Source organism: Hetaerina americana, unplaced genomic scaffold, assembly GCF_022747635.1.
Source record: "Hetaerina americana unplaced genomic scaffold, ioHetAmer1.1.p SCAF_4, whole genome shotgun sequence".
Classification (NCBI taxonomy): Eukaryota; Metazoa; Arthropoda; class Insecta; order Odonata; family Calopterygidae; genus Hetaerina; species Hetaerina americana.
The window spans coordinates 53,498,632-53,520,386 of record NW_027286985.1 but is presented as its reverse complement, the minus strand read 5'-3'; the positions used below and the strand labels follow the sequence as shown (position 1 = coordinate 53,520,386).

Here is a 21,755-nt window from a genome sequence, read left to right as displayed (position 1 = left end):
AAATTAATTAACTAGACCTTTTTTCATTCTCATTTCACATTAAATAATTTTCTTTTACTCAAAAATCTCAAGTATCTGAACAATTTGTCACACATTTCTCCCTATCAGGCATTTTCCAAAACCTTATCTTTAAAAAATTGTTAAAATCATATTGCATGACCTTCCATCTCTTCTTTTTTCCCTAATATAGTGTGTATATATATATATATATATATATATATATATATGTATATGTATGTGTGTATATATATATATATATATATATATATATATATATATATATATATATAACACTTTTTGAAAGTCTCACGGACGTGAATAATAATGGATAACACTTAGCACTAGTGGACACAGACAAAAACACACCGAAACACACAAAAAAGAGATAAAGGTGGTCCTTTTCCTTGATAAAGGTCACGATCAACGAAAATTCGAAAAATAGCGAACCTCTTTTTTGTGTGTTTCTGTGTGTTTTTGTCTGTGTCCACTAGTGCTAAGTGTTATATATATAACACTTAGCACTAAGTTTATATATATATATGTATATATAACTCACTCAGGAGTATATATATATATTTATATATATATATTTATATATATATTTATATATATATTTATATATATATTTATATATATATTTATATATATATTTATATATATATTTATATATATATTTATATATATATATTATAATAAATATATATATATATATACACACATTCAAACACGAAATCCCGCCAAACGGCGAATAAATACTCATATATACAGAAACATACGAGGGTCATCCGGAAAGTAGTACCCGTTCGTGAAATAAAGACACAAAAGTAAATATTAACAAACATAAAAAATTTTATTTGAAAGAGGATACTTTAAACTACTTCTCAACATAATCTCCAAGCAAATTAAGGCATTTGCCATAACGTGTGACAAGTTTCTGTATTCCTGCTGCATAGTCCTTCGCCGCCAGCTCATTGAGATACGCGAGGGACCCATCTTGCACAAATTTTTGCATAATGCAGATGGTGTTTAACAATTTCATGAACAATTGTTCGAGAAACATTGGGAAAATGCTCACAGATGTCATCAATTGTGACGCGCCGATCGTTCCTCACGAATTCGTCAACTGAGCTCACCAGTTGGTCTGTAATGACAGACGGTCTCTCCGAACGCTCATCGTCGTGTGTGTTCCCCCTCCCCATGTTGAAGTTGCGACACCACCGCCGAACAGACGACTCGTCCATTACATTGTCTCCATACACCTCCTTTAATTGGCGATGAATATCACATGGGCGAACGTTTCTTGCATTGAGGAATTTAATCACTGCCCTCACTTCACAACTGGCGGCGTTCTCAATTTTTTTAAACATTGTAAACAATCACAGAAACAACACAGGCAATGCTAGCGTCACGCAACTTGGCTCAGAGAAGGCAGACAAGCCACTGAAGCTATCTGACCTCGTCCAGCGGCTACTCGCGTCGTCAGCACATCATGCGGCACGAACGGGTACTACTTTCCGGATGACCCTCGTATATAAGGAAAAGGGATAGGAACATTGTGTTCGTCCTTTATACGTGTTCCTATCCTTTTTCCTTATATATGTTTCTGTATATATATATATATATATATATATGGCATGGCATGGATAAGGATGAGGAAAGAATGGATGTGCAAGACATCATGATTTGAGACACGAAAAGGAAGAATCAAGGATCAAATGTATAATTTTGTTCTAATAAAAGTCCAATACAAAGTGCGAAACTTAACCCTGTTAAGACAAAATAAATTTAAATAGTATCATGTTTCATTCATCCAAACTTTTGCTCTATTTCATACCCACTGGAATTATGTATTAATTTCCTTGGTCACCATTGCACGTGAATGTGAATTTTCCGTGAGCTTTCAAATAACTTGAGAACTAATTAACAATAATATCTTTATTAGCTCGAATCGCAGTAACTCCCATCATCTTCCACGGTAGTTGACTCTAACTCTCAACCTTCCCAATAGCTTCCGAAGGGGAATCACATTTGAATCACGCTGTCTCCAAATCAGTAAAAACGTTTGATAAAACAACAGCCAAAATTATTTTTTATTTCTTGCAATGAATGCCAATCATAGGATAAAATGTGAAAATGCAAATACGTGAGCAAAACATTTCTGAAACACATCGAATTATACCTGCTGCAAGTTGTGAAACATTACCTAAAGGTGAGAAGGTTAACTTTCACGCCGCCTTTGGAAAATTCAACATAGAGAACTATCTGTCACATTAATAGCCTTGCAAACTTCCGGTCTCCTCCTTTGTTATTTCTCTATTCAGGGTCGAGAGCATTTAAAGTGTTTACCTGCCTTCTTCTATTCCTCCATCGCAGTTTTTTTTCAAACCGCACAATCGCAAAGTAATCTTTCGCAATCATCGAGCACAACTAGTGACAGCGGCGCTCACTTCAACTGTTTCCGCTCACACTTCGCCTTTCGCGGAGGATGTTACGAACCTTGAACCATTATAAGTCACTGGAATGAACCTCTCGGACAAATATGCCTCATCAACCTAAGCTGCACCAAAAGGATTCGGGCGATTTGTCCACGTCCACCTGACGGCCTGCGAGCACTCCTTTGGTTGCCTGTGGTAGCATCCGAAGCAATCTTCCCTCCCCATCCTTTCCCGTGCGCCCTGAGATTGATCTCTCGAGGAGAGAGAGCGCTCTTACCGCTTACATTCCCTCCTCTCCCACCTGCCAGCATCTCGACGACAGTTGTCGCACTGTAGTTTAACCTGCAAACCTCATCGCATTACGGCACCCGACAGGATACGCTGAGCAACTTATCATCGGAGCGCGCGTCTTCATCTGCTTTCTGCGTTCTCACATCTCCCGAGACAAAAGATTTAGTCAAGGTTCTTGTTTAGGAATATTGGCTGGGAAATTATTAAACTTGAAGTTGGTGGATATGAAATAAAATTTGAGATGAGAATTATTTTGGGCCCTTAATATTTAACTTAATATTTAATATTTTATATGCGACTTAATGATTTCACGCGAAGTTTATTCGACGTCGTGTTACGGGGTGTAAATAATGTTAAGCACCTTTTTTTTTCTTTAGTGCCTTCGCATGCTCGCACCAACGATGAATGAGGATACAAAACAGAAAGTTAAAGGTTATCTCGGAAACAGTTTTCATAAATACGAAAAAATAAATCACATTATTGACTGAAATAATTCCTAAACAATCCTTTGAAATAATGAATGTCCATTTTATTAGTCATTGTAGAAAAATATAAATTTCAAAATCGGAGGTAATTGAAAGATATTGCGCCATTGGCTGTTTGATTGCGATGCGCACAAAATAATTTCTTCATCAGTTTTCTGGAGATGGAAAGAGAGCCATCACGAGATTCCTTAATTGCTAAATTGTTAATAAATTGAAGGAGGTAAAGAGTAGTTCGAGAAAGCTACCCACGCTTAACAAGTTGACGCAGATGGCGCAAAATGTTTTGGGTCATATTGCGGAACCCATGCATTTAGGGGTTTTATGCACACTACCGCCGCAGTGACGTCCTATCCCAAGGACCGGTCCGCAAACTCTCTTCACTCCCCTCTCCCTAAAAAAACATCCTCGACGTCTCTCTTCGGGAGAGGAAACCTCATTCCTGCCAACCTACTCGAAATACCAACGGGAGAGAAAATCGAAGGCGAGTCAAAAGACAAGCTTTTAAAAATATATTAACGGGACATCGATGGAAGATATGGGTAACGTGGGAGACAAGGATGAGCTCCTTCTCACTCCGGGGGCGAGGTGCGTATTTCGATGCAAAAAAATTGCAGGACAAATCTTTCACCAGAAAGAGAGAAGAAGAGGGAGAGACGGACAAGGAGACAGCTACAGGACTCGCTACTCCTTTGGAAGGAGGGAGAGTGGGCGTCTCATTCGTGGGTGGATTCGGTCGGGCAGGGCAAGAAGAAGAGGGAAGAAGAACCTTGGTCCAAGGCCTACCACTTGCCAACCCCAACAACCCGGTTCCACGTCGCCACCCCTTTTCCCTCCACTCCTCCCTCCCTCACCCCCGCCCTCCATCGCCCATCTCCGCCGGAACACCTCCGGCCAAGCGCGAGTGGTCAGCTTCACCCACCTCGAATTCTGCAAACGCGAATCTCTCGATGCAAGCCATGCACTCAACGAACTTTTCTCCACACGGGCGGGAGGATATACTGTACATCTTTATTTACAAGACATAATTTCCTTAGCATCCAGTGACGTGAGAATCGAGCGGCTTGTAAGATCATTGAAGTCATCTTTAAATGTCTAAAGTCTAAGATGTCTAAAATCAGTAGCTCGAAAGGTAACGAAGGACTAAAAGAGGGGGTTTTGAGACACATACAGAATAGGAACGATATTAGAAAGTTGAGATTGTAGGAAATAAAAAAACAATAGAAAAGGAATCATTGTGAGGCTCAGCTGTTTCCAGATTGAAAACTGACGGACATCGGTGAGTTTAAGAGGAAAGTGGTCTGATTGAAATTCACAAAAATTGGCAATACGTCCAGAGGGCAGTGGAACTATTTCTTGCTTGAATGAAAAAGCATACACTTACATGTACAAAAGGGGGTTTGGCAAGATATTCTCCTAATCATTCAAAAATGATGGTAGAATAAATAAATGTAGTATTTAAGTATGTTCTCAAAAAATCAGCGACACCATAAGTCCCAGATATATCACCGGAATAGTTGCGTTAGAAGTCAGTATTTATATGTCAACTGAATGAAGAATCGCTGCGTTTAAAATTTCTTCATATAATATTTATGTTATGTCCAAAGTTCCATTCATTCTTACGGTAAAGAAATCAAAGGAAACGGCATGGTTAACGGGTATTCGGCCGGGGGCTATGGATTAATTTCTAAATATTAAAGTATGGATGAGAATCTCGATCTTTTCATAGTGGCATAAGGAAGAAAGACACCTCAAGAGGTATAGTTACTGAACAGGCCTATGAATTAAACTCTGAGATAATTCTCATAAAAGCGAAATAAGATTTCTGTCGGCATTTATTCATTTGATTTATTACTCTAACAGACTTTTCTACAGAATAGTCTACAAGGAACGCGTTTCTTCCTCAATTCTACTTCTGGAGACAATTTTTCTCGTATTTCGAAATGAGTAGATCTCTCTCGATCGTTAACGTTAATCGCTTTTTTATGGGTTTGGAATGATTTTAGACACAAAATTGGTTTGCATGTTCCCACGTTTTGCAAATTATCTTCGTGAATTTACATAAACTGAATCTTATGAACATTGCTATGAATGATGAATATGAAAAATATTATGAATTAAAAGTACAAATATTTTTTGAACAAAATTACTCCTTTAAGATCTAGTAGCTCACAGACAGAGTGGAACCTCTTTAATCATATATTTTAGGACCAAAGCATCAAAAGCATAGTTAAAAACTCCTAAACTGACTATAATCTGGTCTATTTTTTCATCTAAGCGGATTTTCGAAATTAAACTTTCGGCTTAGAGAAAGAGGCGAAAGGTAAGGATTTTAAATTTCCTATACAGATTGAGTGAATATCCAATTCGGATTGTTGTTAATTAGTCACGGCCAATACATTTCAAACAATTTCCTGGAATTTCAAAGTAAAATCCAAACGAAGTAAACAAGGGACCTAAATACGTAATAATGACCGCTTTTATTCAGGTCAACTCCCCTAGTAGGCGAAAGTCTGCTTCATTAAGTTCTTTACTCGGTTCAAGGTACGATTTAAACAAGAAACATTTTAATTCCGTATAATTTTTAAGGTTATTATCACAGAACCAAAATTTCATGTTTAACCATCAAAAATAGTTCGAACTACTTGACTATAAGAAAATATAAACTCGTTTTCATTACGGCACTTTTCCAAAGTGTACTGGTGAACTTTAAAAATAATTAGTATGATATTATTCAGTCACATTAATTCCTTGCCTGACGCATGCATAACGTATTATTTTTCTACATGTATATATTCGTAGACACATATATATCTGAATCGAGCGCAAAAATATAATAACGCCGTGACTTTTGGAAACTCATGGCTATAATGTAGGTATAAAGGGATATATAAAATATTAATGTGATATATACTTCATAGCTGATAGTACAAACAGCATCAATGGCGGTAATCAACAGCTAATGCTAATAAACTGTCGCTAAGTGAATACAAACAATAATACTGTAAATTACCTCACCAAAGAGAGACTCCCAAAACAACTGCTTCGTAATTCATATGTTTCCGTTTTAAAAAATCAATTATTATCTCATCGGTTTGGCTTGAGGCTAATACATACATATCAAGAACTTAAAATTCAACATTAATAACGAGGGAATATCAGCGATGAGGAGTGCACATGTAGGGATTTGGCAACAGTGGATGGGACGGGAATAGTACCCAGTTTCCTTACACGTCTGCGGCTACCCACCAGCCAAGTCGCTGGCCGATGATGTCGCCGTCCCGTGGACCCAGGGGGAAGGTCGGGTCGACCGGCTCCCATTCCCTTGATGGAGGAAGATTTTTCCTTTATATGGTCGAGATAGCGAATCTAAGGCACTCAGTTATTTACGCACGCGGAATTCTTATCAAGTGCACGATGATCCGAATAAAACTCGCCTTAAGCGAGCGCATATTTCCAAGTACGTCTCTCTCGCCGGTGTTAAGTAGACATCGGGGAACGGCGTCAAAATACTTCTCCATGATAGGCCACGAGCGTATTTTTGAAATGCGAGATTAAATGGGCGCAGGAAGAAATGTTAGCTGACAATGATGGCAATTCATAGTCAAGTGTCACTGAAATACTTTTGTGAACGCATGATAACTTGAAATGCTGAGCCATTCGGGAAGAATTGTCATCCTCCGCAGGCCTCGTTAAGAAATAGGCATTTCAGATTTATTTTAAGTTTTTCATACAGAAATGCAAAATCAAAATGGCCACTAATGTCAATTTTTTTAATAACCTTCGACAGTTTTCCAGTCCTACTAGGGATTCAAACTCGTTCTGGGAAATTTGCTGATAAACATGGAGACACGGTGTGTACGTACGCCGATGTGGTGAAACAAAAGTGAGGCACGTCATGACAACACGAGTTCTTTCCATTTTGCTGACTACTGTTTATGCAAAACCATTAGTCTTTAAATTTTGTTCTTATTTGATTAAAGAAGTGAGCTATTTTATTTCTTTCATTTTATCCCAAAGTCTTCTACTCGTTTTAAAGGAACAACTAGAAGCATACAATTAAGCGCAAAAAATATTATCTCTCGGTACATATACCCATGTTACTTGGGGAGTAATGAAAAACTTTAGTCTATCACCCATTGTTCCTAGATGGGTTTGCGATGCAAAGAAATAAGAGTGCGGGATAGGCAGGTCATGTAGCTAGTTGTCTGGCCGATGTCCAAGGGTCTCACCGCATACCAGACTATCGCCCACGGAGTCTTCTTTAAATACCAGGCAAGAGAGGAGGAGATGATGATGATGAGATATCGGCGTTGTATCATTGGCGGGGGGATATTTGCGGGGCATGTTTAGAGGGAAGTGGTGGGCGAGAAGAAAAGCCCACGCGGGGCGAGAGAATAAACCAGAATGGGGATCAGACCACAGCGACCAATCCAGTGGTCATCTGGTTCGGGTAAGAGGCATAATATGGTGCTCCCCAAGACGACGATGGTATTTTAATCCTTTTTGGGTCGAAGACTGAGTGAAATGCAAATACAAGTACATATGAATATTCTGAGTTGATGCTGAGTGGCATAGCGATGATTGGGGAACTTGGTTTAGCTAGTCAAGGGAAATGAAACCTTGAATTTTAAATGAAAGGTTTTGTGCGATTGGATTTTTAAAAATATTTTTTGCTAATGTTAGCACCTCGGTTACCAGGCGCCTTTTTGGAAGACTTCACTTGGAAAGAGAGACATGCAGAAGATAAGAAGCAACTGTGGTTTATCGAGGTTTGTCTAATTTGGAGATGTATTGAATAAAATCAAATCATTTTATATTATCGATATGTTTTTCTTCCTACCTTCTTCAGTAACGTAATAATCAAACTTAAAAAGAAAAAAAAGCATCAGATGCAAAGTCAAGTGGCGAAGAAAAAATAATTTCGTGAAATGAACATGAGGAGCATGTCATTAAAACAATTCATTGATATTTTTTAAAGATCTTTGGGCATAAATACTACCAGAAACTATTAATTGGAAAAAGAACAGTGGTAAGAAGTAATTTAACGATGCACCATATCTACTAACAGAGGTTTATAAAGTCCCCTGCTAAATAAACATTCGTTTACATGCATAATATTATTCAAACTGTTTATAACGCCATTTGATAGATGGGTAACAATTGCAATTTTAGGTAGCCTTAGAATAACGCGTATTAGTTCTTATAAGTGTAAGCATGTAGGTTAAGTCAAAAGGCCTCATTTTTTTTCAAAGGAGTTACCAATTGGTAGCAGCATTACTTTGATAAGACAACTGAAAAAATGATGGTAAGCTGCTTACATGCAATGAACAAAACTCAATCAAATTAATGGAAATATTTCAACTGGGAAATGAACTACAGCATTAAAATGTTAGACAGAGCTTAGAAGTGGCAAATTTTGTTGGAGTAGTTGCTGTTGGCCTCAAAAACGTCTGCAAAAACAATGGTTTCATTAATACCAAACGAAATAAAATTTTATTATTAAAAAAATAAAGTATGTTTCAGCGGAAGCTTATTTCAACTTAGGCAAATTACTAATTGTAAGCATAAATTATCTAGGGTTGATCCTCATGCCAGGAACAACCGTTAATGTTAAGAATCTCTTACCTCAGAAAGTTATTTAGACATGCTATTTGCGTAGTGAAATGGAAGTATGATACACAATTCTTTCAACGCAGAAAAATATATATTTCACACTTAACTTTTGTATTTTCGTATTGAATTTACCGAAACTAATTTTATCTTGTAACGGCTCAATTATTTTACGAGCAAATGTAAGATGTAATTACAAATATTCTACTGATTGAAGTATTTACGCCTGAAAAAACCGATAGAAATAAATTTGTCCAATGATTGATGCAGCTTTGCACGATGGAAAATTCAAAAAAATTCAAATCATATTACTATCGTTGGCATTATTTATTATAATATTTAGAGGCCAACTATATAGGTCTTAAGTAATTTCAATAGAGTTTACCTCCATTACATTCACCAAGTACAAGGTGATGTTGGTATATTAATTTTATAAAGGTCACCACAGGATTAAATCATATTCAGCGAAAATATTGATGGGTTCTCTTCAAGAATTAAATTTTTCAAATTGAATTGGACGCTTTTCAGGTAAAAAACCTCAACAAGTAGCGATGATTAGAATTGCACTTCTTAATTTTGGAGGAAAGAAAGCCTCATCACATATACAGTGTTCGCCGATTTTTTCGAAAAATGCTAAGAAACAATTACGTGATTTGCATAGTACCCTTTATCCTATACCACATCTGCCTCTTTACGGCTATGTGGAATGGATAAAAAAATGCATGAAATATTTTCATATTTCAAATGAAATGATGAAATATTTCATGAAATATTTCAATTTTTGGATTTTGAAATCCATGATTTTTGAAGTATCACATTCGTGAGCATTATTAATCCCATGGTTTTCAGCATTGGCAGACACGTGGCATATGTGATGAGGAGGGCATTCAATTAGGGTCACGTAATTCGTAAGCTTATCCGGTCGGTTTCGTCAATCCAATTTCGCTCACCATCCGTCTGAGGAGGTCTTCATCTTGGATGTTGGTGATGTCAGCGCCCTCCGGAGGCAGGGTGATCTGCTGCTGGGCCCCAGCTGACGCCCCCACCTCCGCCGCCATGCTGTTCTCGACTTGAACCCTGCCCCTCTAAGGGACACTCTCCCACCCTCGCGGCCACGACTCCCTCTCTGCCTGGAAAGAGTGGCAAACGAGGGGAACGATCAGGAATTTTCGGGGTGACACATTGGTGAAAATTATGAAGACTGGTGTGTCAGTAGTTAGCGAAAAATAATTCCTTACTTTCTCTTTCTAAGTTTCTCTATTCTCGTACAATTTGTTATGAAGTTAGCAAGGGTCGGATATTTTACGATATGTGAGACAAAACAGAAATATGTCAGGTTTATTAGATAGTACCCAACTGATTTTGAAAAATAGCCAATCATATTTGGGCGCGCATTCATAATTTGAATACTCATACTACTCGTATAGAAATAGGCCGGGAAATATCACTAATAATGCAGCGTTTCAATAGTCGTGAGAATAAGAGCAGTGAGATTTCTTAACTCTAAAAACACAATGAAAACAATCGTATTTATGTTTGAATTTATTTGCTGTGATTTTTCTCATTCTTGTAATTAAACAAATTCACTCATTTACAAGAATGTTTTCAAAATTTCCCGGTTAAATTGTACAAATAATTTCGTAGTGTTTCTGCATGCAAACGCAAATATTATGGCCGGTGTTTATGACCGATGCGGTTCGACGGCTCTTCCGCCAATCAGGGGAGATATTCATTCCATCGGTCTAACAGGTGAAATGATAGCAAAATCGGAGTTGTAATTACATTAGCCGACGTCTCCTCCCTCGTATGCATTTAAAACCAGGCTTATTTGTACATATTTCATGAAACAAAATGGGGTCCAAAATTAACTCCTGAAATTACTGATTAAAAATGAATTGTTTACAAAAGTTTTGCTGTTATATGCCCATTGTTTACCAATTATTTATGAGGAGTGGAATTCTAATGACAAATTCTAAACTCAGATTTTCGCAAGATAACGAGGAGATATTGTTCCACGGTAAAATCATCGTAAGTTATTTTAAATAAACGCGGCTGAAAAATCTCTGGGAAACTATTTGCTATTTAGGGATACGGACTGCTTTCAGTGGCCAAAAATGGTAGTTGACTACTTGATTAACCTTGTTGGCTCTGAGTAATATTGAGTAATTTGCATCTTACCCTCTCGTGGCCATCTTCTCTTAGTCGTGGGTACACCGCATCAAAAAAAAGAAGCACATATTCATCGTGCCTCAATAAAATTGAAATTTTTAAATGTTCACCCAACAAAAAAAGCCAGAGGGATAGGTATCGTCGTAAAAAATGATGGCAATAAACATTTTTAGCATGCATTTAATAGGACTTAACGTGATGTCATGGCATCCTCTCACTTTATTGAGGTAAAGTGTGTGGGGAGTATCTCTCCAGAATAAAAAAAAAACAGTCATGTTCTCCTGTTGACATAAATGGAAAAGAGTGGCAAGACTCATCCGCCTCTAGAGAGTAATAAATGGCTCTTGAGAGACCGAAGTAATCAATGAATCTGAGTGCTTCATCTCCATTTCCAATGCTATTCACAAGTGAATTAGTGACCTTTCTTTGTATGCCTGAATTGGTTTAAGGGCGTCACAAATCCATAATCAATCCCATACCACACTCTTGGTGAGCAACCACATACATGAGATTCAGCTGCAGGATGATGTTTGCACGCAATGCAGACTAATAGGGGCATGAGCCCAATTGGCTGTTGCCATATTTTTGAGAGTTTTTCCATCAATAAATGATAATTCTGGTACATCAAACTGTCGCAACATCATGCAAATCTAGACTAGAGTAACTGGTAGCAAGCAGCGTAACGAAAAACACCGTGAAAGACAAGATGTTTAAAAATCACCCCTAGATCCAAATTCCGATTAATTCTGTTGAATAAGCTGAGCTAGGTATCGCAGAGAGCACGATAAGTAGGAGCTAATAATAAGCGCAGAGGTTTAAGTTACGGTTAGGGACCTTATGTGTAATTCGGCTTTTCCAACTCTAATTTTGTCAATAATGATCGTATAGAATACCTTATAATACTCTTAAAGTCACCATTGGTCGTATCCGACCTGTACCGCATTAAGCTACAGATGTCATTAGGTAATTAAATAGCTCAAATCAATTGGAACCTCTCCTCTGAAATGCCGAGTAATGTAAAACTTTATATAGGATTTCTTATGAAACTTGATATTACTTCCGGCATGTAGGTACTCATCAAATAAAATAATCATTCTCGGTCGAATAAAAACTACAGAGAACTTATTTCACTTTTTGGGAGTATAGCTATATAAACTTCTTGCCTATAATTGCTCTTTTTCATTGTTTATCCCATGGTTTGTCCCTCCATCATATCTATTAAGAGAACTGTGACTCGTTAATACTATTATTCTCAGTTAAATCTGACTGTCGATTAAAGGGATCGTCAGTAAAAATTCAGGGTATATAGCCAGATATTAAAAATCTGCTACTGGTTAAAGAATTTTTCATCGGTAGCTCAATGAGGACATAGCAATCGTTTTAAATTTCAGAGAATCTACAAGAAGACTTGTAATTAACTGGAATTTAATTCAACTACCAATTATAAAAGCCTGGTCATGCTATTTTAGAGTAAAACATATGCAACTCCTTGCTAGCACTCAGAGGAAACTGGCATGCCGGAGGAAAAGATCGGATGTAGATTGATTTCATCTCGAGAGACTTAATCATTTCGCTATACACTTAGCGACGTCGCGGGGGCAGCACACGACAGGACCGATGGGACGAGGGAGGGAACTTGAAGGGAAGAAAAAATAAACGTTTATTAAGCAAAGATAGACGGTGGGCATGCGGGAGGAGAGGAGCTTTCAAATCGAAGGGGGTCGGATGAAGTCGGAGGTAGGGGAGGGGAGGTTAGAGTGGAGATGGTGGGAGGGGCCGGAGGAGCGCGAGGGGGCGCGATTGTGGGCGGGAGGAAGGCGAGGACACCGCGGCGGTACACTTTGAGATCGGTCGGCGACGTAACGGGCGGGGAGGTTAGGAGTGAGGGTGAGGCCCGGCAAAGGAGAAAGGAGGGAGACGATTTTCCTCGGGGCGCCCACGCGCCCACGTCCAGACACCACCTCCCTAATCCGTCCTCCTCCGTGATCACGGGGGAACCGAGGAGGGAAGTGGGGAACATGCTGTTTAATATTTGCCGGGGGAAGAGAGAAGATCTCTTGCCAGGTCCGAGGGGACAAAACCGTCGTTCGGGGGGAAGTGTATCGCGATCGAGACGATCGGAAGGATTGAGTCAAAGGCTAACGGCCGGGAGGGAATGGAGTGTGGGAGAGATTTCGGTCCTTCCTCGGCGGTGCCTACGCCAAAGGGCGGACAAGAAAGGTAAGGACGCCCGTGAGTTATGGGTGTGACGCAGCTTCCGAACACGGTTAGGTTGACTGTTATTGTCCCCGTCCCAGAAGAAACGTGAACTTCGGAGTGAGGCGACCCTTAAAATAGCATTAAAGCCCAAAAGAGAAGTGTGCATGACGAAACCTCGCAACTCCGACCGTTTCATCTAAAACCATAGAATTTCGCGCAATTCAAATGATGCATCAGGAGCGGTTACTTTAAGAGGCAAAATGTGGGGTAATTTTCAAAATAAACACGATCATTGGTGATATATCTATCAAACACTGGTTTTGGAGGGTCCCTAACAATGCTTCGATTTTAAGTTTTGCAAAAAATCGTGAACAATTGAAACTTTATTTAAATAAATAACACGAACAACTGTAGAATTGAACCAGAAATGACTGTAACGTATTATAATAAGGTTGATGACTCAAAAGGAAGAATTCCGCTGCAAAACCCACTGTCCATATAAATGCTATAACGTCCTATTGACCTAGGATATAGCGTCTGATTAATATTTTGTGTTAAAATAGACGTCAAACATTTTATCACTCAGTTATCTTTTGATTTCAGTGAGGAGTATTGTGTCTAAAATATTTTTCTGCCATAATTTACATGCCTGGGCGTAAAAGGTTTCACAGGAAGTGGTTGAGGCGTTCCCCTAAGACACCTCCCACGGTCACACCTATCCTCTCAACATTTCTTTTATTAGCGATATCAGTTAGGACTAAATGTATTCCAAATGTGATTTAAAGTTTCCCATTTCGAAATTTGCAGCAACAGTTCTCATAGCGCCTTCGAGGGAAGGAGGAGTGATGGAAAATGACAGAGACCCGGGTGGCAAAGACGAAAAAGGTGAGATGAGTACGAGAGATGCAAAGGGAGGGCATATGCGTAGTAGACTTAAGAGGAGTCGAGGGTATGCTAGCGCGTGGCATTGTGCTGTCCGTCACATCAATTTACAACGGGCCGCAATGTATGCCTACGTGCGTACGAAGCGAGCCTCGTTTCATTCCACATGAAACCCTTTAATGCCCTACCGCGGCGTCGTTCATTTAAAACTGCAATCCACAGGCATTTCTATTTTAGGTCAGTTTCATCCGCCGGCGAGATGGGAAGATGATAGGCACGTCCGCGCTTGAGCGGTGCAGACAAATGACATTTAATGTTTCAGAACATACGCGACGGCAACCAATCCAGTTCTTCACGGTGAGATCTCTTATCGAGATAGGAAATCATGGGAATGTTAAAAATTATGACACAACCGCAATGGAGGAGCAATGAAAGAAACCCAGGGGCTGTTGATTATATCGAGATGAACCGAGAATCATCGGAAGATCTTAGGCGCGTATTGCATACATCTGTGGGGAAAATGAGCCAACAAAAAGCTCACTTCAATTTAAAATCATGTATAGTTTTTGTATTCATTAATGAAAGTCGCTATGAGCAGCGGCATGTTAGCCGAGACATTTAGGCTATATGAGCTTGTAAAAAATGATTTAACGTAAGAATTATCCAAAACAAGCCAACTTTTTTCCTCTGTTTTCAATAGAAATTGCATCTTGTAGCACCGGTGACCTTAAAATGAGTGAATCATAAATCTAACCGAAGTGTGTGCGAATCGAAAATGCATGTCGAACCATTCATTCTTGTGTTAAGCGCCTTCACTAGATTTCCGGTATGAATTTGCTCCTGACATCATATCAAAAACAAACATTACTACGACAGGAACATTGAATGGACGAATAATAAGAGCGGTTAAATTAAGCGTATGTATCATGGATAAAAATTTGAAGATCAGCGATTTAACTTAAATTTTATCACCATAAACCTAAATAAAAAAATCCGTTCTGAATATGAAATAATCCGCGTAATTTTCAGTAGTTTACTGAGCCTCAATATTTATAAAATTTACATTATATTGGCTTATTGTGAACTTCGAAAATATTCAATAATGAGAATTAGCAATAATATTCTCAAATAAAGGCACCTTTGTAGATCGAGAAAATTAATCTCCAGACGGAGGGAAATTCATAGTGGTCATGTGATTAGTTTGAAGAGGAAATGAAGGTCACAAGCATTTAACCTTTTCCCTCCGGCTCTGGATTCATGTATCGTGATGTATTTACTTCTTCTCCTTGTGGGCAGTGATATATGTAATGCTGGGCAGCGAACATTCGCATAGCAACGAGATGCAAATGAGAACCTGACGGAAAAGGGACTATCCTTCCGCGGGATAAAAGGAAGGAGATTCTAATCGCCGAATCAGCAATAAAAAATCGCTAAATACGCCCTTATCTTGGGTGTCATGTTGCCCCTGAATGAATTATGAAACCAAGATGCTGTATCATTTGTTCACACCCTTTCTTTGTAAGAAGTTGTTTACGGCCGAGAGGAGAAGACAGGAAGTTGCTCAACGTAATTCAATTGTATTACGAGTTCCGATTTTTATTACCATGATCCATTGTTGGTAAACGCTAATTGTTTTTTTGCGAAGGAATTTTTTACATTTTATTATTGATTTTTAAAGGAAAGTATATAATTTTTTTGTCTCAATTTTCTTTCTCACAAGCGGTATTGGACCTCTAATTCCAGGAAGTTACAATGACCGTCCCTACCAATTGGTTTACAACTGATAGTCTACCAAAGCTGCAAATATTTTTTAAAACTCTTTGGCACTGGTCAATGATCAATCAAATATTCTTCATATTTTAACTATTTCGATTTATACTGTCTTACTAATTTGAGGAACTAGATTACAGAAAATTTTTCACTATTTAGGTTATGCTGCGGTATAAAAATCGTTGAATGGCTATCAGCGGAACGGCCTTTGTCTTAAAACTTGAAAGGCGCTTCCACACATCAGATAAACATAATTTCCGGCAAAAAAGGATATAAATATCAAATAAACTCTTTGTATAAAGAAGACATTACCAATTATCAAAATGGAAACCTCATAATGACTCAAGTAGCTTGAACTCACCGTTATCAACTTTAAAGTGTGGGACTTGGGAGCCATATCCTTGGCCTCCAAAAACAATTACCACCTATTACATGCACACAATTAACTTTATTGGGCCTTCATACCGGAGTGTGATGATTTATTTTTAATTTAATTATATTCGATACTTAAGTCCCTGCTTATTAAAAAACGGTTACCAGAGTGTTTCCAAGTAATACAGTTTTGCTAAGGCTATCTTTAAAACTTTGCCAGTACGAATTCAAGTATTTCTGTTAACGGGTACTGACAACAAAAATGATATTACCTTCGACTTTGAATTCAGATATTACTTAATAATTATATTTAAGCTACAACCAGTAGGATTAGTAGTCACAGAGGCTGTTGAAATAGAAACATTTAGGCTTTACCAGAAATTATATCGTAATGTTTAATTAAAGCTTTTAGGTTTAAACACATATACCATTGAAATACGCCCTCAAAGAAAGGAAACAATTATTTACACTTTTTCTGAGTGGTTTTTTGCTAGGTTTGAATTACGTGTGATTGCCCTCTGCTATCATAATGGATACCTACTCAGAGTACATTTTAAATGAACGACGCAAAATTAGACACTGCTTGCCCAATTTTAATCAGCAAAGGTTAAAATATCAAGATAAATATAAAAGAACAAAGGTTAACTTACGGACGGTCAGTAATATTATTCTTCCATGCCCGAAGAAATTTTCTCACGAAAAATGAACCCAAGCTGAAGAGAGAGTTATTTTTTTCATAATTGAGTAAAAACTAGGACAGGGTCTTCGAGAATGACCATCAATGAACGGATGGATATGAATGAAGGCATGGGGACTTTGAAAAGAAAAGAATGGGGCACACGTAGGAAAACGTGTCGCCTTTCAAGTACTTCCCACCTAAAATCTCCGGTGATCGCACCATATCCGTCCGAAGTGGACGTTCGTACACTACGTTACCGCCTTCCTCGAGAAATGCCGGATGATGGTGCTCCGTGAGGTGGGAAAGCCAATCTTTGGCGGAGAAGGAGAGAGTGGAGGAAAGGCGGTAAAAAAGAGTGGGAGGGAACATATAAGAGGGAAGAGAGGTAGGGAGAGAGACAGAGAGAGAGAGAAAAGTTCAAGAAAATAAGTCACCGACGATCAAACGAAAGAAATCAACCGTGGGATTACGAATAAACCCAGAGCAGGAAGGGAGACCGGTTGAACGCTTTTTATGGATGAGATTAACATATGTAATAAGACACTCAGTTGAAGCGATTGCATTGGTGAGAACTGGCGAGCATAAAGTGAAATACTTGGGGAGATTAAATAGAGCCGAAATCCTTTGACAGATCATGCAAAGGGAATGTAACCAAGTTTGGTGCGCATCACTTTGTGTGATTTTTTAAAATATTTAAAAATATTTTTCAACGGTAATTCTACAAGGGAGAAAGTATTGGTTACGCAAGGGGTTATTTACTCCAAATTTTTACGGAGAGTAAACTTCTTCGTTCCAGTTGCATATCAACGTGCTTTGACAAGTAGCTTAACCAATTAAATAAAAGTTAACTTAATTCCAGACTTCAAGTGCAAAATAGAACCCAATAAAACGCTGGCTTGTTTAGTTGGGTGGATATTTCCCCTGCCGGCTTCGGTGGCGGCGAGGTAACGTCCTCGTCTACCAACCCAAAGGTCGCGGGTTCGATTCCCGCCTAGGTGGATTTCCCTCCATCTAGGGCTTAGTTGTATGTGTTTGTCTTCAATATAATTTCTGTAATTTTTCTATAATTTAACCTTAGTCTCAACCTCGCCCAATGAAGTCGATAAATAAATAAATAAAAATGGGCGTTACCCCGCCGGCCCTAGTGGCGGAGTAACGCCTGCTAATCCAAGGTGGATTTTCCTCCACCCAGGGCATGGATGCTTTTGATTATCTTTATTGTAATGTACAAGGGTCAGACGGAAGAAGGGACTAAGAAGTCTCAATCTCGCCCCGATGAAGTCGTTAAATAAATCAAGGCGCTTAGTTTAAAGCAAAGAGAAACAACTGTGGAGCCCATGATAGGAACTTCAATTCAAGACAATATTTAGATTTACGCGCTCACTCAAAATAATTGCGTGCTCCCTTGAGAAGGGGTAATAATATTCGAATCAAATAATCTTAGGAGTACTGAAGTCATACGACAACGAATGGTTTTGTTATTATCATGGGACCTAATGACTTCCTGAAACCTTTTACGGATTATGGGTCCGTAATATGGATAACCGAAAAACGGCCCTCTTCACGCGAAAGTGCTAACCATGAGAAAAAATGGCGAAGGGCGTGAAAAAGGAGTTCTTGACACCACAGGAAGGCCGGAGTGAGTTCCTTCCATCTCTCTCTACCGTCGCGCCACTTGTATTCTTCCCTTAGCGCGTGTGTCACACGATGACGCAATTCCAAAGTGGGCTCAGAAAACGCACGGCTGAACACGCCCCGTGAAGTTTACACCATCGCCGCAAAGAAAGAGTTGAGGGGAGAATTATTCGTTCCTGAAGCTGCCAAGGTTGGTGTCAAGGTTAGGCAATGGATACTCGGGCTTTGGAGGCGGAAGCTGGAAGGGGTGACTCGGGGCTGTGAACAAAGGTGGTGGGATTTAAAAGATGGCGGATGGACCGAAGGGAAGTATGGGGGTGGTAGCCCCTAAGGAGGAGGGTTGACTATGGAGTGGACGCCATCCTCTCTTCATCTTTTTTTATCCTCTCTGCGCTTCCCTCGCCGGAGTACGTGGTGTCCTTATTTGGTGAAAAGGGGAACATGAGGGCGATTCGAAACCTACCCGTGAGGATGAACATGATTACGCTTCCAAGAGTATGCGGCAGTAACGGTCGTGTTTCTATCATAACTTTTTTCTTTGACACCTCTTTAAGCCGTGAGAAGGAAAACAGAGACTATATTTACTCGCGGAGGGAACGTGATGGGTTTTCCTTCAAGAATGCAGGATTTTAGGGGGAAAGTACGTATTTTATTGCCCGAAACAAAGCAAAAAAAGAAAATAAAACAATAATGGGCAACGCCTTTTTCAATTTTCCTTTTAATAATGAACTTATAAACATGCTCTAAAATAGACACTCCACTAGACAGTGATCGGACAATAATTCGTAAGCTTAGATAAATTGGCTTGTAATGTAGGGAAAAGAGGTCTGTTTCCACTTGGAAGTTTTAAAAGGATTTGAAGAATTAATATTATGAACCATTTCAAATGAGAATCAAAAGGTAAAAGAGTAGAGCAATAAAATTACTGCTTCTGTAGGTATTCCCCTTAATATTAACATAAAACAGCAAGGAACTTGGTATTGTGCTCACAATCCTATCACCATTTACTCAACATGATATTGACAATTTTATTCAACGCACAAATCGTGGAAAATATTCGTGCATCTTAGGAGCGTGGATTTCTTAAAGCTAAAATTAATATTGTTCATGAAACACAGCGGAATGAGATCATGAAACACAGCGGACAGCAACCACGATGAGAGATGAATTAAGAATGATATATTTTAAGGAGGCAAAAGGAAATATTTCTTTCTCACCTTCGCAATCTCTTAGAAAGTAAAATAGCGGAAGATCGATGCTCAATCAATTTATCGTAGTACCTGATTTGAAATACATAGACATAATATAAAGAAATAATTATTTAAAAATTAGATTATTGAACGCTGTATGGCTAGTACTTCAAATAAAGTTCAAATTAGCATTTACAATGATATCTATTTATTGGAATATGCCAAGTTATCTCCGCTGGATAATAAAAATGGATGGAATTTTATGGAAATATTTTTCAAGGCGAGATAATGGAAAACATATTTTGAAGACTTAAATTTCCTAATTCTCTTTGTTGGCCGCGTATCGGAATCTTTTTTTTACCTCCTCTTTGCGGAAATATCCATTGAGCTGCCATAACGAACGTTCTGCAAAAAAGTGAGTCATAAAGCAGAGTGAGATGCCGATGAATATAAAACCGCCTCCTGGCGCATTCTTATAAGGACAACCACTGCAATGTGTGGCGTCAAAAGTTGCTTGGAATGCTAAAGTTTCCCAGGTAATTTTCGCCGGACACTTTTCCTTAGGCTGAGCATACTGCATCGCATTTTAATCGTTTACTAAAAGCTTTCTTATATAATCTATTTCCGATTTAAAAAGAAAATTCGAAAGGGCCAGTCGAAAACATTTATCTTGAAACACTTTGCATGCAATTTTATGACGTAATCTAAAAATATCTATCATTAAAATTATTAGTATTATATTTCTCATATATTTGACGTCTTACATTTTAACCGGTAAATGTACTCATAGTAACACGGTAACCTATGCATGCATGCAAGAAAAGACTGAAGATGGTCTGGGCACTTGGTTTATTTGTAAAATGTAACAACACTAGCATCCATCGGTAACGCTGATAAAACACTTGCACATATGACTCAACATTGTGTAAGGATTTCACATAAATCTATCAAATATATTCGTCTTTATTACTTGCCGACCGATGGATCATAACCAAACGAGTAGGAATATTGCATGAATTCTGAGCCCCAAACAATATAACGCCCACTCATCATATCATGGTGCCACGAGTTTCTTGAACACTAAAACTTGAAATAGCAAAATTTACGTCAAAAATGTCACTGAACTCGTCTATGAAATCCATATGCTCGTCGACCGAGTCGAATAGCCGATTTCGCTCAGCCGAACCGTTTCCATTCGCCATATTTTACACCCAGTTACATCGACGTAAATCACGGCGAGGGCACTTTATCGCTTGTTCACCTCGTAAATATAACTCGTCATTAAAAAGTCTCACACGCCTCAAATTCTTTCGGCCATTATATCGCCTTCATCTCGTTTCGAAGTGTTTTAAAGTGGCCCGAACTAGACTTTAAAAATCTCTCCTAACATCATTTCGGATCATCCAAAAAGGCATTGGGTAATGATCCCCAATGCCCCACCATTACCTCTACACTGGAACTTGGAAACCTACGCGTTTCAGAGTGTTTTACGAGCTGCGCGTCCCAGTGTTTTTAAGCTCTTCTGAGTAATGGCGGAATGATCCCCAACCCAATCATTCAAATCCTATTTTCAGTGCAAACGAATCGAGAACAATGAACTAAATTAATGAACTACTTTTTTTACCTATTTTACTAAATATTTATTCACAAAACACCCTACTCGGAGATTTTAAAGGGCATCAAAAAGATTTTAGGAAATTTCCTATAAGAAAGTCGCGTTTTCGAGTTACGACTTCAACATCATAAGTTTAAACCACTAAAAGCGACCCGCAGTTTAAAATATATATCAAAATAGTGATGCCTAAGATGCAATACAATTACTTTAAAATCCTCTATGGAGTATTCAACGATATTAAAATCTCATTAGTAGAAGCAACGGGTTCTTTAGGACTGATCGCTCAACGGGAATTTTCAGTGACAGCAGACAGCTAAGTGTTTACTGGATAAATAAACATGGTATTTTTTCACACAAAACACTTTATTATAATACCACCGGTTTCAACGCGTAGGAGGCATTATCAAGTATGATAACCTGATG

At 38.6% G+C, this 21,755-nt stretch overlaps 1 protein-coding gene across 1 annotated transcript in view; it reads right to left on the bottom strand.

Annotated features, from left to right (window-relative positions):
- LOC139692210 (serine/arginine repetitive matrix protein 2-like) overlaps positions 1-21,755 on the bottom strand; it is a 372,759-nt gene that overhangs the window by 221,169 nt on the left and 129,835 nt on the right. Inside the window, exon 2 of the mRNA XM_071590276.1 lies at positions 9,772-9,951. Within this exon, the coding sequence (XP_071446377.1) occupies positions 9,772-9,879 (108 nt within the window). The 5' untranslated portion in view covers positions 9,880-9,951. The remainder of the gene's footprint in view (positions 1-9,771; positions 9,952-21,755) is intronic.